General features: G+C 40.0%; 1 protein-coding gene across 3 annotated transcripts; it reads right to left on the bottom strand.

Moving 5' to 3' along the window:
- Nucleotides 1-4,581: 4,581 nt before the first annotated feature.
- Nucleotides 4,582-14,750, bottom strand: abcg4 (ATP binding cassette subfamily G member 4). Of its 3 annotated transcripts, XM_022762654.1 has the most exons (15): nucleotides 14,522-14,750; nucleotides 9,899-10,016; nucleotides 9,620-9,752; nucleotides 9,483-9,533; nucleotides 8,745-8,890; nucleotides 8,516-8,639; nucleotides 8,201-8,315; nucleotides 8,012-8,125; nucleotides 7,442-7,446; nucleotides 5,880-5,978; nucleotides 5,609-5,777; nucleotides 5,421-5,521; nucleotides 5,182-5,340; nucleotides 4,969-5,087; nucleotides 4,582-4,807 (listed from the first exon to the last, which is right to left on the bottom strand). In XM_022762654.1, exons 1-15 carry the CDS (start codon nucleotides 14,748-14,750, stop codon nucleotides 4,582-4,584), a joined length of 1,908 nt encoding a protein of 635 aa, XP_022618375.1. The 3 variants fall into 3 exon arrangements, with proteins under 3 accessions (XP_022618375.1, XP_022618372.1, XP_022618374.1); XM_022762651.1 differs by lacking the exon at nucleotides 7,442-7,446 and having other exon boundaries at nucleotides 5,880-5,967; nucleotides 7,954-8,125; XM_022762653.1 differs by lacking the exon at nucleotides 7,442-7,446 and having other exon boundaries at nucleotides 7,992-8,125.
- Between the last annotated feature and the right edge of the window lie 585 nt (nucleotides 14,751-15,335).

The following is a 15,335-nucleotide window of genomic DNA, read 5'->3' as shown; positions in this document are numbered from 1 at the left end:
CAGCAGGGGTCCCTGTTGTCAACAAACTTATCTAGTGTCAAGGGAAAAAACTGGCCTTATACAGAATGTTTCCTACATGTCTGTAAATGGAGATTGAGACATTAGTTAGACCACGTGGGATCTGAGTCTAAAAAAAACATGAAAACAGCTGAAAGTTCAGTAAATACATAATCATTTAACATTTATTTGATGTTTTCATTTTCCCCCAATGATTTCCTCCACTCGTTACACCCTAATTATTTTAAAATTAAATTAATTTCTTCATTTGAAAAAATATGACTAAACCACTAAAGCCCTATGTACATTTGCGGAAGCAGTTAAACACTCTCATCATGCTGCATTGTGTTTGCCCAGAATTACTGCTCTTGCAGTCATCAGGACGCTGATGGCACCTTTGGGCTGTAACCTGTAAAAGACAAAAATGTGGAAATCATGCTTCATGATTTTCTGGTTCTTTATGATATTTACACCCAGCTGTCCATACCATCTCCTCTTAACTTTGGACTTACTCTGTCCATAATAATACAGTTTAGATTTGAGAAAGCTGTTCAAAGTTAGAGGTATTTCCTTCAAAAAAGAGGTGTTTTCATCTAAATACATGACATGAAACAACAGACAAGGTATTACTGCTACAGCTACAGCCTTTTTTGAAATGCCTCTAATGTGACTTCAAAGCTAAAACCAGTGTCTCTTGGAACATTCACATGAAGAGTGAATTAAAAGTGGTTATGTTTTTAAAAAAATGACGTGTCACGCAACCACATCTGTCAAGAATTAACCCTTGAAACTTGTGTACTGGAAAGTATGGACAACCTGTGTTCAGTGCTCTTATGTTTATGGGATATCTGACTGAACAAACAGCAAATAACCAGATATACATTAACTTCATTAACTTTACTGGACTATATAAGCCTCTAAAGTAAATAACATGAACTAATAGCAGTGTGTTTGAGCCAATCATCTCACTGAGCAAGGGAAAAGGTTATAAATAATCTTTATTATAATCCTTGGAACAGCGTTCAGTATACAGAACTTGCATTTTTTGAGTTGTGGAACCATAAATTTAACTGTAAATGATGAAACAAATTACATCAGACAAAAAATAAAAAGAACGATCTGTGTTAAACAGCCTTACACTCAACTTTTCAATCAGACAATCGTAGCTTTCTGTTGGGACCGCCTGCATATTATTGTTTACCATGCATGATAGAGTGCACTAAAGTCAGGTGGCTCGTTATGACAAACAGGTGAAACAGTGACATGATAAACAAAAGTGTCAAAGAGAGTGATTTGAACATACGCTCATCAGCTGCATCCCGCACAGTCACTTCCTGTCTCCTCTTAACACTGCTTATACAGGATTATTTTTGATTAAGATTAAATCATTTAACATCAAGAGCTGGATCATATCTGTAATGATTACCTTACTAAGCTGGAGACACTGGAAAACAAATCCTAAGAAACACGACTGTTTTAGGAGGATTAAAAATCCAAAAATCAGGGAACTCCAGTGGGATTTTGGATTACTACAAACATTTTGGATGTATTTTCAGAGCTCTTTCTTTGGTCAGGTAATTAATGGGAACATAATCTCACTGAAGAGTGCGCCCACATCATATTTCACATCTTGCAGCAGAGGAAGTATGATTTGTTTTCTTCTTTGGTACCACAGGCCTTTAGACTTAAAGCTGACACTTTTCCAGACTGGTTAATGACTTCAACACTGCTAATTATCCCTGCTTGGTCTCTGGCTTGAAGCTATTTCTTTTCTGCAGTATTTTTTTTCTTTTACAAAGTCATACGCGCAGGTCTGCTACCAACTCATGGTTTTTGATATAATTTGAAGAAGGAAAACCCATATCTGCTGTGTTGGCAGTTAAAACTGACTTTATGCAATATTTTTTCCCATGCTACAAATTTTTCTGTACTAACCTGAAAACCAATTATCTTGGCGGGGGTCTGGCATTAAAATGGCAGCATCTGCTCAGTGGCTTTAACTTATCCAGCACCCATCTATTAGCCTCTTTTACTGCACAGATGCAACAAAGACAAAACAAAAAATGATGGGTGAAATAATGAAAATGAAGATGAAAAGATGCAAAGATGCAAAAAGTGCAGATTGCAGCGTCACATTTTTTTTCATGAAATTAGTCTCATAGAGTTAAAATACCTTTGGATGGTTATTGCACATAAGAAAACAGGCAGGAACAAAATGACCCAAATCAATATAAAACATATAAATATCACTAATGCCACAGCAGTTGGAGGTAAAACAATTAAAAATCACAATGTTGGCTATTGCTATTAATGACAGAATCCAAACCTGCAGCTGCTACAACTGACCTCAGACGCTTCCTAAAGACACCGCCAATCTCTCAAACTTTATCACGATGCATTTAGTTGACTGTTGTTTACTCTTGCCATCTTCCATCCAGCTCATTTCTCACACGTCTCCACTACCTTCACACTCCTGATTCTTTCTCTTTTTTTTTGTTTGTTTTAAATCTACACCAGTGATGCACAATTGATTTCAGATATTCTGAAAATTTTCAGCAGAAAGCATTTAGGATTTGTTTTTTTCTCAAACATAGCAGGATACATACATTTTGATGATGAAATAAAATAATTATGCTATACTCTGAAATTTAATATTTCATAAATTTCATTCCTAAAGTGACCATGCAACATTCAGTTGCTGTTTTCCTGTTATACTTTCAAGCAGCGTTCGTCACATAGCTATATAAAAACAAAAGGAAATACAAATAAATAAAAAAGAATAAACATACACTGAAAAGTGCAAATGTACATTTGTTTACAGCATGACATATTCACTGTACAATCATTGATTATATACTCACATTATTTTATGCATTATAATAAGGATTACTAACTAGCATAGTTTGAGTAAGAAATATTTCATAGCAAGTCTATTGGAAAATATTTGCATTGCCCTGTGACAAGGAGAGGCTCTTCTAAACATTGCCAAGGGTGAATGTGTGTGTTTGCTTGTGTGTACTTGCGTGTATGCACATCTCCGTGCAGATGTACCTGTGTGTCTGTGTGTGTGCGTGTGAGTGTATGTGTGTGTGTGTGTGTGTGTGTGTGTGTGTGTGTGTGTGTGTGTGTGTGTACATGTGGGATCCAGCATGTACGCTGACATAAGGTGTATGTGCAAACAATGAAGCAGAGAAAACTCAAATCATTCTAGTTCAGAGGCACAGAAACTGCCCAGCCAGCATTTCAAGTATCTAGCATTGTTTTGGACAACACACATCTGTCAGACATCAGCAAAGCAGAGAGAAGAGAAAAAGGGATATCCTTTAGTTGCTCAGGGTGGAGGCATCTAAAGAGTCAGACGAGTGGAAACAAGCAATTCAAAGAACTGTGTCAAAGGAGGCAACACCGATTCGACAAACATCACTTTTTAAACCATAGAACAGGCTATTGCGCTTCACCAATAACCATTCCTATCTGTGCAACCAGTATGATTAAGAAAGCTCTCTGCATCAGGCTGGAAACACCAGTGATTCTCGCTTTCACATTTTGCTCCCGGTTCATTGAATGCCTCCACGATTAGGGGAGAAACAAACATGTTACAATAAGGAGCAAGTAAGGAATCATATAGGCCTGGCCGCAGGGTGTATCCATATCAGTCTTTGTATAAGACGCACTGCAGGACATTTTTACAAACATTTTATCCACGTCTAAACGTTCTACCACTGTCAATGGTAGGGCAGAAGGCTTGTGAAAATGATCCACACTGGAGATGGAAAGTGAGGAAAGTCATCCACTGGCAGTTGGTATTTTAAGGTTGTATTCCATAAAGAAAAGCCATCGTGTTCAGTGTCTTGGTACGGATGCCTGTTAAGATGATCTTACAGGTGAGAGAAAAGCCGCTCAAAAGTGTTCTGGCACTGAAAGTTACCGCTTTTCCTGATGGCAATAAGAGAGTCATCTTCATCTTGAAATCTTGCTCTGTCTTGATGGGTGCTGTCCAATTATGTATCGGGATCCTGATGTGCACCTTGGATTATCTTTTTAGACATTGGATTTAGAGGCTACATGTTACTGGACACTTCTGCACCAAGATGGACGCTATGGCCCTCCATAAACCTGGAGGCTTTAGTTCATTATACACGTGGCACATTCCTGGTGTGGCCAAATAAGAAGAAATCCAAATTTCTCAGTTCAATAAAACATGCTTTCTGCTCCTTTGTTGAGTATTCTGTTTATGTATGGTGCAGATACACAATATTATGGGAAGGTAATGGTGATCTGAGAAATACTATTACCTGGAGGATAGCTAATAATGGGCAGGGGGGTAAGAACACCATACTTCACATTTTAAACTTTCCTTTTTCTTCAACAACAAACCTTTTTTTAAAGATAATATTATACTGTACAGTTTGGGTAAGGGTGCAGCACAGCTTTCGAATGACAGTATGTACTGGATTGGTGTATAACTTTGTACATGTATGTGAAGTACAGACAGCGAAAGAGAGATTACATGTTTTCTTACTATCTCACACTGCCGGGATATGTACGAGCGTCCGAATCCATCAGTGGTTGCCTCAGGACATCTTAACGCTCTGACTTAACTTTGTAGCGCAGCACCAGGTAAGTTGCCAGTCTGAGGACCAGGAAGAAAACCCCCAGCACCATGAAGTCCACGTAGAGCTTTGCATCCTCCACATCCAGCAGCTGCAGGACCTCCTCTGGTTTTTGGAACTTACACACCAAACCTGGACACTCTAGCTCCGAACGATTCATTCCATAGATAGACAGTATCACTCCTTCAAAGCCATACCTGTGAGTGGACATTTTTGACAGAACCTCATGAACCCAGGCACATTTATAGAGAATCATTTCAGATCAGAGAAAGCCTGAACACAAAGACCACTGGCAAAAAGTTTAAAAATAGTGGTTAAACTCTTAGAAATATGAAATGCAAAAAGTAGCTGACAGTACCTGACATAGGAGACATAAGAGCTCCACTGTAGGTATTTGGGAATGGTGTCAAAATTGACAAAGAAGCCGGAGAAGAGGAGCACAGGTATAGCTGTAACTGGACCCACAAAGGTTGCCACCTGTGGAACAGATAAGCAGTATCTGTTAAAAAGACTGGCTCAGTGAAATATCATGTAAGCAGATACTTAAGAAAAGGCAGGTGCACCAACCTACCTGCAGAGATGTTGAAGCAGCCCCTATGAGCAGGCCCAGGGATTGGGCTACCAGGGCTGTGGACGTGGACAAGGCCATGAAAAGTAGGTAGCGACCAGCCTCTGGTGGCTGTTCAGTCATCCAGTACACTATACTACAGTACATGATTGGACAAATCACCTGTGGAGGAGATTTTCAGTGCCATTAATTTACATTATAATTTATACATGACCACTGAGAATGAAATCCCTAAACATTACCTGGAACGGTATGTCAGCCATGGTTTTGGCCAAATAATAGGCCTTCAGGCTGTACCAGTAGTTGAGATGTTCCCTTATAAAGACAGACATCTCCAGAGGAACTGTGGAACAACAGCAGCGTTAAAGTATTTTCCACTTTAACCAGAAAACAACGCAACTGAATTGATGGTAAAGACTTAGCGTCTTACAGGTTAGGACAGTGGGCATCAGGGCAGCAAACATAAGGAACAGCATGGAGAAAAAGAGGAAACCAGTGTTGTTGAAGACCTTGCTGGCATCATTTCCAATTTTAAGATAAAGCAGGCCAATCAGCACTCCAATACACAGATGGGACATCACCCTGAGGTGGGTCAGCACCTAAAAAAAAACACATAGTCCATCAACACAAGTAAAAAAAAAAAAAAAAATCAAGAATCAGTGTAACCTTATCAGGAATAATTTATAGAATAATTATTTTACCGTGTCCCTGCATATTGTAACAAAGGTTCTTTTGAAGAGGATGCAGAACTGTGTGAAGGTACTGGTTGCAAAGCTATGTTTCTCAAGGGTTCCCGTGTCCTGAGGGAAAAAAACAGTGAGACCAAAGAGTCAGTTATGTATTGCACACAGATACAAGTAATTATGCATTTGCATTTTGTCCCAAGTTCATTAAAACCTCCAAACACAGAATACAAACTGTGTCTGTACCAGACCAGTTGATGAACAATGACAGGTATTTTAATTGGAAGCTGAGAAGTTGCCGCAGATCATTATTAAAGTCCAACACCATCTATTTCAGTATTTGTACATATTAAATCATGGAGGCAATAGCCAGAAAATGAAGATGAAAATGGACAAACTGAATATAACAGCAGAAAATATCATAATCTCTTTATCAGTGGTAAAGCTTACCAGCTGATGCCTTCACAGAAAAGTCCACAAGAAGTTAGAAAGGGCAACAGAGAAAATCAATAAACTGATCAAATGTTTTTGAAGGCCAAAACTGCACCATTCTTCCTGTAGAAGTAATGGTGTAACAGAGTACTCTTGGTGGTTTACATTTACAGTTTAGCATTGAGCTAATGCTCTTATCAAAAGTAACTTATGAGGCTGAGAAGGAAGCGAGAGTGAGAGGAAGCTGAAAGAGGCTGAGGAGACAGATGGATGGAGTGGAGGAACAGTTGGGGGTAGAATTTGGAAAAATGTGGACAGGAAAGGGTAACAGGTTATTTTGTTTCAATGTAACACAATTTACTGTTTTTTTTTTCTTTTTTCAATTGGCTGGGTTTAACACAAAGAAGACATCGTAAACAATTAACTAGTTACCTCCTGGATCACCTTTCACCTTTCAACCTCTTCCCAGAACGTCTCAATGCAATCACATGACCAAAAACAAATGTATAAAAGTACCTTTGTGCATTTTACATGAGGTTTGAGCTGTTGGGAAACATATTCTAGAGGCAAATAGGTGTGAAGTAAGTCTTATCAAAAATTAAAGTGTATGGAAATTGAAGAACACTTTGGAAAGATCCCATTATAAATCTTTATCCAATCTGCAGAACTAAATGTTACCCACAGATCATGCTCCCACAGCAGCCACAGGGAATCATATAAACTGAGGAATCAGAGTACAGCAGTAGAGCCTAAATCTCTGAAATTATTCCTGTGAGAGATTTGGCCAAGAGCATGACATTTTTTTCAAATCCTGACAGTCTCATTTGATCCTGTTCCTCCTTAAGCAAGACTCTATAAAGTGACGGATTTGGGGATGAGTGAAAAAAACTTTGAGAGGAATACTAAAATCAGAGTGAGAGATCAACAGGCCTGTGATAGGCCCTTCAAGACCCACTCCATCAGACCAATACTCCTAATCTGTGCCGGAAGATCAGGATTCAGAATGAACAGAAATGACAGAGGGAATGTTTAAATATTTTCTCACATCCCTCCAGACCAGTAGTGTGTTATGAATGATAATTTTATTGTTAAGAGAATTTATCAATCTTTGTTGATAAATTTGAATTTACAAGATAAGAGGTTATAACACACCCTATGAGCAGCGCTACTACAGTGAGTTGATATCGGAAAGTGACGAGAGCCAGGGCTAGCTAGTTAGCAGGCTACCTTCAGTAGAAGAAAAGATATGATAGAGACAACAGTTAACACTGGCATTGTTTTCCACCAGTGAAGACAGCTCTTGGTGAGTAAAGGAATGAAGTTTCATGCTGAACTCACAACATTTCCTCTAGACTGGTAAGTAAATAGCTGTTAATGCTAACACTGGCTACGTAGCAATAGCAAAACTTGCAAATAGCTCTTTTAATGAGGGAACATTTATCATTTCTATCATACTTTGGATCTGTAGATTTGAAATATGTTCATATGTGCATCTTTCATGTAAATGAGTAGATGACTTATCATTCTGACTAATTCTTCAGAAGCTACTGATGAGATCTAATAAAACATGCAGTTTCCTGTAATCATCTAGTTTTTGAGGTGGACATTTTCAGTATTCTGTGGTTGTTTGGCTTTGACCTCTGTAAACATAAGACATAATGGTGTGGTCTTATAGGGGAGGGGGTTAGAATTACTTACACTGTAACACTGAGAGGGACAGGAGGAGTCACTTTTGGAGTTCTTCTTGCCCTCTTCAGAGCACAGTCCACCTTGGACAGCCTCAAACAGCACTGGGTTCAAGTCCCCATACTCCCCTGACGCCACCTCAATGACTGGGAACAGACAGGACTATAGTAAGAACAAGCACACTGAGAAACACACACACGCACAGGGGATATTGAACTTACTGAAATCAGCAGGATTGTGATATGTCGGGCAGTGGAGGCCCAGGTTCTTCAGATAAGGGATGAGGTAAGGGACTGTGCCCTTGTATATGCACTGACCCTGACTGAGGATGTACAGCTGGTGAAGGAGGAGCACAGGTACAAAGAAATCAACATAGTTTCCAACACACTGAATCCCTCACTAATATATGAACAACATCCCTGAATATCAGCTGCTGTGCTTCTTGTCAGCTGGATAAATGAATCATGTAGTGTCCTGATCTGAGCAGCAACTAATGGATACCTAGACATATGCAGCACTATGAGCACTCAAGTTACCTTATCAAACATCTCAAAGAGCTTGGCACTGGGCTGATGAATGGTACAGATGATTGTCCGTCCTCCCTGAGCCAAAGACTTCATGAGGGAAACGACCTGGAAGCAGGATGCGCTGTCCAGACCACTGGAATGGGAAACAAGGTGACACAGAAAACCAGAGAGAAACATGCATTATTTAGTGTGTATATATGAGATTAAGTAGATTCAATTTGGGTGATTGATATCCTACCTGGTGGGCTCATCAAAGAACATGACAGGAGGATTGTTGACCAGCTCAAGGGCGATGGCCAGTCTTTTACACTGACCCCCAGAAAGAGAGTTAGTGCGTGTCTGAGCACACTCCTGGAGACCCAGAGCAGTCAGGATCTCATCCACCTTTCAACAAACAGAGATACATGCCGGTACATGATATATGACAAGGAGTGGGTGATATGGATACAGTCTTCTATCACAGTACATGTGACCTAATGTTGCAATATTGATATACTGTATGTTGTGATGTAATGTTGAAGGACCTGGCCACAGGCACTATACACACACACACACACACACACACATACACACACACACACACACACACACACACACACACACACACACACACACACACACACACACAAACACACACATACACACACACACAGTATTATATGCTCCCATGTGAAAATGTAGCTTTGGTTAGGTGTAATATTGCTGGCTGTTGATGTAACATGACTTCCTGTATATTGATGACTATTATGGTAGATGTCAACCATCTCGTCTGCAGCCAGCTTCTCTTGTGGGGTGGAGGATTTCTGGCTATTTTTAATTTTTTTTTTGATATAATCCAGTAAATTAAATTCCTTACAAATGAAGCCACATCATTACATTAATATAAAAATCCTCGATCAATATTACCATGAAGTGGTCCTACTCATTCATTTGCGATATTATATATATATATAATGCAATCACTATATTTACTTACAAGTTCTTTTTTGACCTGTATGCTCTCATTCAGCTTCAGATTGGCAGAAACCTGAAAGAAAGACAGAGGTCAACATATTAGTATTGAATATTAGGCTTAAATTTTTGTCAGGAGTTTTTCTTTTTTAATGACCTCACCATCATGGCCTCCCTCGTGGTGAGGTGCGGCAGCAGCATGTCATCCTGCATGATGTAGCAGGACATCTTCCTGAAGGTCCTCAGGTCCCTCGGTCGGCCATTCACCAGGATCTGACCCTTCATGCCTGTCTCCCTGTTTCGTAACAGAAAACAAAATATTGCAGCCATTTTATGAGCACTAGATTAAATCAAAAGTATTATCTCGTAAAAATATGTAAGAGAATATAAACTGGCCAGGGATCTGCCTTTCAGAGTTTACAAACCCTCACATAATCTCACCTGTACCCTGCCAGAATATTCATCAGAGTGGATTTCCCGGCTCCAGAGGGCCCCATGATGCCAATCAGCTCTCTGCTGTTGAATCTTCCTGACAGACACTTAAGGAGGGCTTTATAGCCTGAGAAAGAAGAAAGTGCTTACTTATTTAGATTGCTGTAATGGGTCTGAAATTGTTGTCATCAATCATAAACAGAGATTTTACCTTTACTATTTAAGTTTACATATTACATATTTTTATGCCATATATTAGGATATCTAAATGTTGGGAAAACAAAGATGATGGATTAACTGGTAACAACAATGAACTTTCTTTATTTTTGCTATAAACATCCACAATCTAATAATATTCAGTAGCAGTAATCTTTAGGGTAAAGAGAGGAAATAACTATATGGGAAAAAGCAGGGTTAGAAAAGACAGAAAAATATGAGCACAAAAACTAAATAGCAAGGGCAAAAAAATGAGATTGAGCTAAGGATACTTTCAATGTTAAATTTGACCGTTGCTCATCTGACAAACAGATGGTTAAGAGTAAGCTTCTGGCGCAGGTTAATGAGTGTAAACATGTTACTGAATGTATGTCGTCCACACAACAAGTCAATGATTTCACAGCATTTAAGGTGAGCCTGGTGTCAGGTGTGCAGCTGAACAGTGCCGTGAAGAAAAAAGAATCAACATTACAGAAAGATTTAAGATCATGATGTCTTCAGTGGCGCCAACAGAAAAACCACAGGCATTACTTCTCTGTGGGGGTTTTAAAAATCGTTAGTGGTGTGGCCTGCTAATGAAGATGGGCTCATTTTTTGTCATGATGCATTTCCTAACCTTTCTTGCGCTCGAAGCTCAGTGGAAATAGTAAAACAACCAGTTTTAGAGCTGACATAGATTCCGAAAGCGTCCAGATACGGAAAGTTAAAAACGGACCGTTAAGTATCCTGCCGTGTTGTCACCCCTGCCTCCCTCTCCTCACCCATGTCTTCAGTGTCTGCAGGGACACTTCTTCCTGTCTCAGTCTGTGTAATTAGGGTCTCAGCAGAGCTTCCAGCCCCCTTAAACCCTAACTCTAAGGGTAAAGTAGCATAATGGCAGCGCCCCCTCCTCCCTCGCAGTGTTATTACATGAGACAGCTCCACTCAGACAGCAGAGCGGTCTGCTGTCAGTGAAGCAGCCCTGCTCTCGCATGTGGTGCATACTGATGATCCAACGGAGTGCTGTAGGTCACGCATAGTAATGGTCTTATCTTTTCGAGACTGCAGGCACATCCTGATTACCTACTCTCATGGGAGCCACAGAGTGTGTAACTCACCTCACTGTCCAATCCTGACACCACAGAGACTCAGAGATTTAACAGTATGTGACAGAACTCTCAAGGGTTTCCAGCCTGATTTCACAGGTAATCTCAAAGTAATTGTCAGACAAATTGTTATGAGTCATGGTTGACATGGGGTCATCATCACATGCCTCAAATTGGAGCCCACGACATAAATGACAACTCAGTTATCACACCAGGAATATAATATTTCCATAAACCAGTATCATCTGAAGAATATTAGTTTCCCCTCACATTTAATTAATGTTTGCTTCTTTAGAACAATCTTATCTAACTTTTCTAATTGCACTCTAATCCCAAATGAGGTATCTAAACAAACTCTGGAGAACAGGCTGTTTGATTAAATTTTCTGGATTGCAATTAGAAGATGAGCACCTGTTTTACATTTGCATTTTCTGTATTTACCTTGTTTGAATAACCATGATTTAACACTATCAGGCACTGATTGTACTTGTGGATGAAAAAAGGCTTTTCAACACAACAAAATAATAACAATAATAATAATATAAAATGCCATAATATATATGAAAAGTATGTTTAAGAGATGCATTCTTCCACCTACATTACCCACAATGCAACTTCACTGTCAACTCAAGTAGCCTCGAGGAGAACTGAAGAGCTCACTTGTTTCTAACTCCAGAAGTACTCACCAACACTTGCAAACAGACTTTGACATGTTACACCAGAGTTCCTCTTTAAGTTTATCTATTGACGCCACATATAACTCCATAATTTAACTCAGCTCCTGCAAATCTGACCAATTATGGTAAAATGTAAGGGAAAAAACAAATGTATTGATCGGTTTGGGACATTATGAAATTATTATGTCCAAGCCATGATATTGTGTGCACTAAAATAAAAATGAAGGAATGAAAGAACCAAAATGAAGCAATGAGATCTGTTTGATGTTCTTGTTACATGATTTACATAATGTTCCCCCTCACATGAGAGCATGCAGTAAATAACATACTCCAACTCTGCATAATCTGCTGCCATTCTTCATATGACAAATACACGGTGCATCACTCTGACTTCTGTTTTACCCTTGTCTGAACATACAGTCTACAACATAACAGGATCAATAAAAAAGCAAACACAAGACAGCAACACATCTCCGTGAGCTGAATGTCCAGACTCTCTTTTCAAATCTGATTAAACCTAATCATAAATTTTCATAACCATTCTGCAGCAAAATGAGAAATATAGTGGCGAAGCAACGTGGATTACTTTGCATCACAGTCATAAATTTGGGTTAATGTGTGCATGGTGATGCATTTTTAAAAAAACAGCATGATCTAGGAAGCACAGAGCATGCTAAGGGTAGGCTGTGATTTTATCTCTGTAAGATGACAACAGTCCTTTTCCTCCTAACAAACTCAAATCATCAACGCAGATGCAGGAAAGCAATTGCAGTAAATAACAAAATGCAGAGCTGGAATCACCCAGAGACATGTAAACATTCTCCTGCTCCCTCTCCCCTCCTGCCCTTCCCCTTTCATTGCTTGGCTAGTTTTTCACCAGTTATCTCCCTCGGGGGGAGAATACCCTCAACATGAAAGCAGTTTGCAGCAGCCTCATCCTAACAGGGATAAATGGCTGCCCTCGCTAGGAAGAGCCTGCAATAACAAATGCAGACAGAGGGGAGACCATACATCACCTAGCCTCCCTGAACTCGTTTACAATAAAAGAAACAACTCTACATTTATTGCATTTTACAATATATGCATGTTAATTTATGGAATCAGGTGGAATCAGACATAGCACCCTTTTATAATCTTTTCCCGTTAGTCGCAGACATTTTGGGAAATGACTCATAAGTAGTTTCTCAGTGACTCAAAGACTAAAACACATTAAATTACGAATGACATCACAGATTTAATGCTCATGGTTCATGCTGCACATCATCCTTCTTCTCCTCTTCCCTTCCTATTTGCTGTATTACACTACAGACTGTATAATTTAGCAGAAACAACATAAAATAATATGTTTTTTCAAAGGCGAAACAATCACAACAGCAGAACAGCAGCGTTAAGGTCTGTGTGATTACACCTGTTTTTCAGCTTTGATCAGGGAGACAGGGACTGCAGAGAAAAAGCTCTAAGATGAGCTTGTTAAATGAGACAAAAACACCAACAAGCCCCTAAGAATGAACTACAGCATCTGTCAAAGATACGCAACAAGCTGATTGTAACATTAGGTGTGGCTTGTTATTTTATGTGAGTGGTGCAGGGAATTGGAGAGGCAGAAAGGGGTTATGAGGAGCAGGATGTATATGACAAGAGGTTCAGTGAGATTGGATAGAGAATAAAGTGGCAACACGCTTCTTTATGAAAGGCACTACTTAATTAGTAAAAACTGAGACACCTCCTGTTCACATATCATCAGCCTGATGAGCTGAGGCAGGCACCCCAAGGAGACAATACAAACAAAAGCAGAAACCATGGGTGGATTTTGGTTGGCCTACTAAAGTATTTGCATCAGTGCCCAAACATGATTCCCCCTGCACAAGATGCCCTCACTCTTCCTGTCTGCAGCCATCATCCTCCTCATCGATACTCTCCATACATCCAGGTTTCACGGTGGAACAACAAACACTCCTCTACCAGGCTTTCATAATGCACATCAATATTACACAAGGCTGAAAATAACACCACCTGCAATGCATCATGTGGGGCCTCTCCTATAAGGGTAACATGTAGAAAATGTAAATAAAAGATTCCTTTTGAAGTCCCTCATCCACACCCTACTAAGCATACAGAGCATAAAAAGAGCAGCTAAACAGAATAGTTTACAGAGGGTGGTTTAGTTGACAAGCAGAGAAGACCAAAGGGTGGAGAATCGTCATTAATAAGGGTTGTGAGTTCAAATGCTGTTCATATATCATGAGCAGATAAATCTTAAGACCCGGCTTGCTGCGACCGTCTATTGTCAGACAACACAGAGAAAAGGGAGGCAAGCAGTGTGCCAACCTGCAAGTGTAAATTATTTACTATGTCTAAACTCTGCTGAGCGAAGCAGAGCTTACAGGAAGGCTGGCTGCTACAACATGGTGGAACTCTGCAAATGTGTGTGTGTGTGTGTATGTGCGTGTGTAGGAACTGGGCTGGGCTAAATGTGTTAGAACAATAGAGCAAAAGAAGGACAGTATAACACTGAGGAGCAAATATTTTTCTTAAATGTCACAAAGGCTTTTAAATGCCTCCCTTGAAATTTCTGCACTCCAGATATTGATCGTCTTGGGTGGTGCTCGCTTGTTCATCCATCATGGTTACTATGTGAACTGAGCTTGCAGTACCTCTCCTCCTCCACCAGGGACCCTCACGGATGGTGTAGGAGAGCTCATTGAACTCCAGGTCCACAGCAGAGCGTCGTGGGAGGTGGGAGAAGCGCTGAGCCTCCGTGATGTGGTTCTCCACTTTCTTCAGGTGGGTGAGCAGCGGCGCCTCCTGAGGTGCTCCACCGGGGAGTTTGGTCTCCTCCATGGGGATGCTGACCGAACCCTGCTCCAGTGACCTCTCAGCCATACTGAAAGGCTGCAAAGGAGGACAGACATGTCAGTTTTAAAACAGTTTCTAGTTCATCTCCACTCTCCTGTTTAAGAGGAAGCTGTTTCATTCTTTTTCATCAGTACTGCTTTTGCTTTTTCTTTGGAAATTTGAAACATATTGAAATGATTGTCAAGTGCCACAGAGATCTGGTTTGAAATAATATAATAATCATGACAGACACTGCAATGAAACAGATGAAGTGAAATCACACTGACCAGTAAACACAACAAACATTCGACTGATTGCTTTTATTCATTTGAATAGTTTCCAGTTTGCTGACTGACCCGCTACCTCAGCAGATGTGTGGACACAAAGGTGCGTTGTAGGAGTGATTTTAGGATGACTACAGACATCATCTTAAAACTAGGTGCTGCCCAAGATCTGATTACAGTTTATTTTATGGACTGGGTGCTTGAGGGGAATGAGATTCTGAGTGTGAGGAGTTGGGATCTGGTTTCAGTCCTGCAGCACCCTTATACTGCTGATTCACATAAATTTCCTCCTAGAAAAGACGGCGTGTCTGAAGTGCCTGTTAAACCATGTAGTGGCAGCTGATCCATT

This window comes from Seriola dumerili, unplaced genomic scaffold (genome assembly GCF_002260705.1).
Source record: "Seriola dumerili isolate Sdu_G_001 unplaced genomic scaffold, Sdu_1.0 BDQW01000449.1, whole genome shotgun sequence".
Taxonomy (NCBI): domain Eukaryota; kingdom Metazoa; phylum Chordata; class Actinopteri; order Carangiformes; family Carangidae; genus Seriola; species Seriola dumerili.
This window is presented reverse-complemented; position numbering and strand designations above follow the sequence as displayed.

What these genes read in the sequence shown, in the direction of transcription:
- abcg4 (XM_022762651.1), bottom strand. Translation starts at nt 14,750, where the DNA reads ATGGCTGAGAGGTCACTGGAGCAGGGTTCGGTCAGCATCCCCATGGAG. An exon ending in TCCCTGGTGGAGGAGGAGAG is followed by an intron (nt 10,017 to 14,521) that starts GTACTGCAAGCT and finishes CTTCTTTCTCAG; the next exon opens with GCTATAAAGCCCTCCTTAAG. An exon ending in CTGCTTCAACATCTCTGCAG is followed by an intron (nt 5,088 to 5,181) that starts GTAGGTTGGTGC and finishes TCTGTTCCACAG; the next exon opens with GTGGCAACCTTTGTGGGTCC.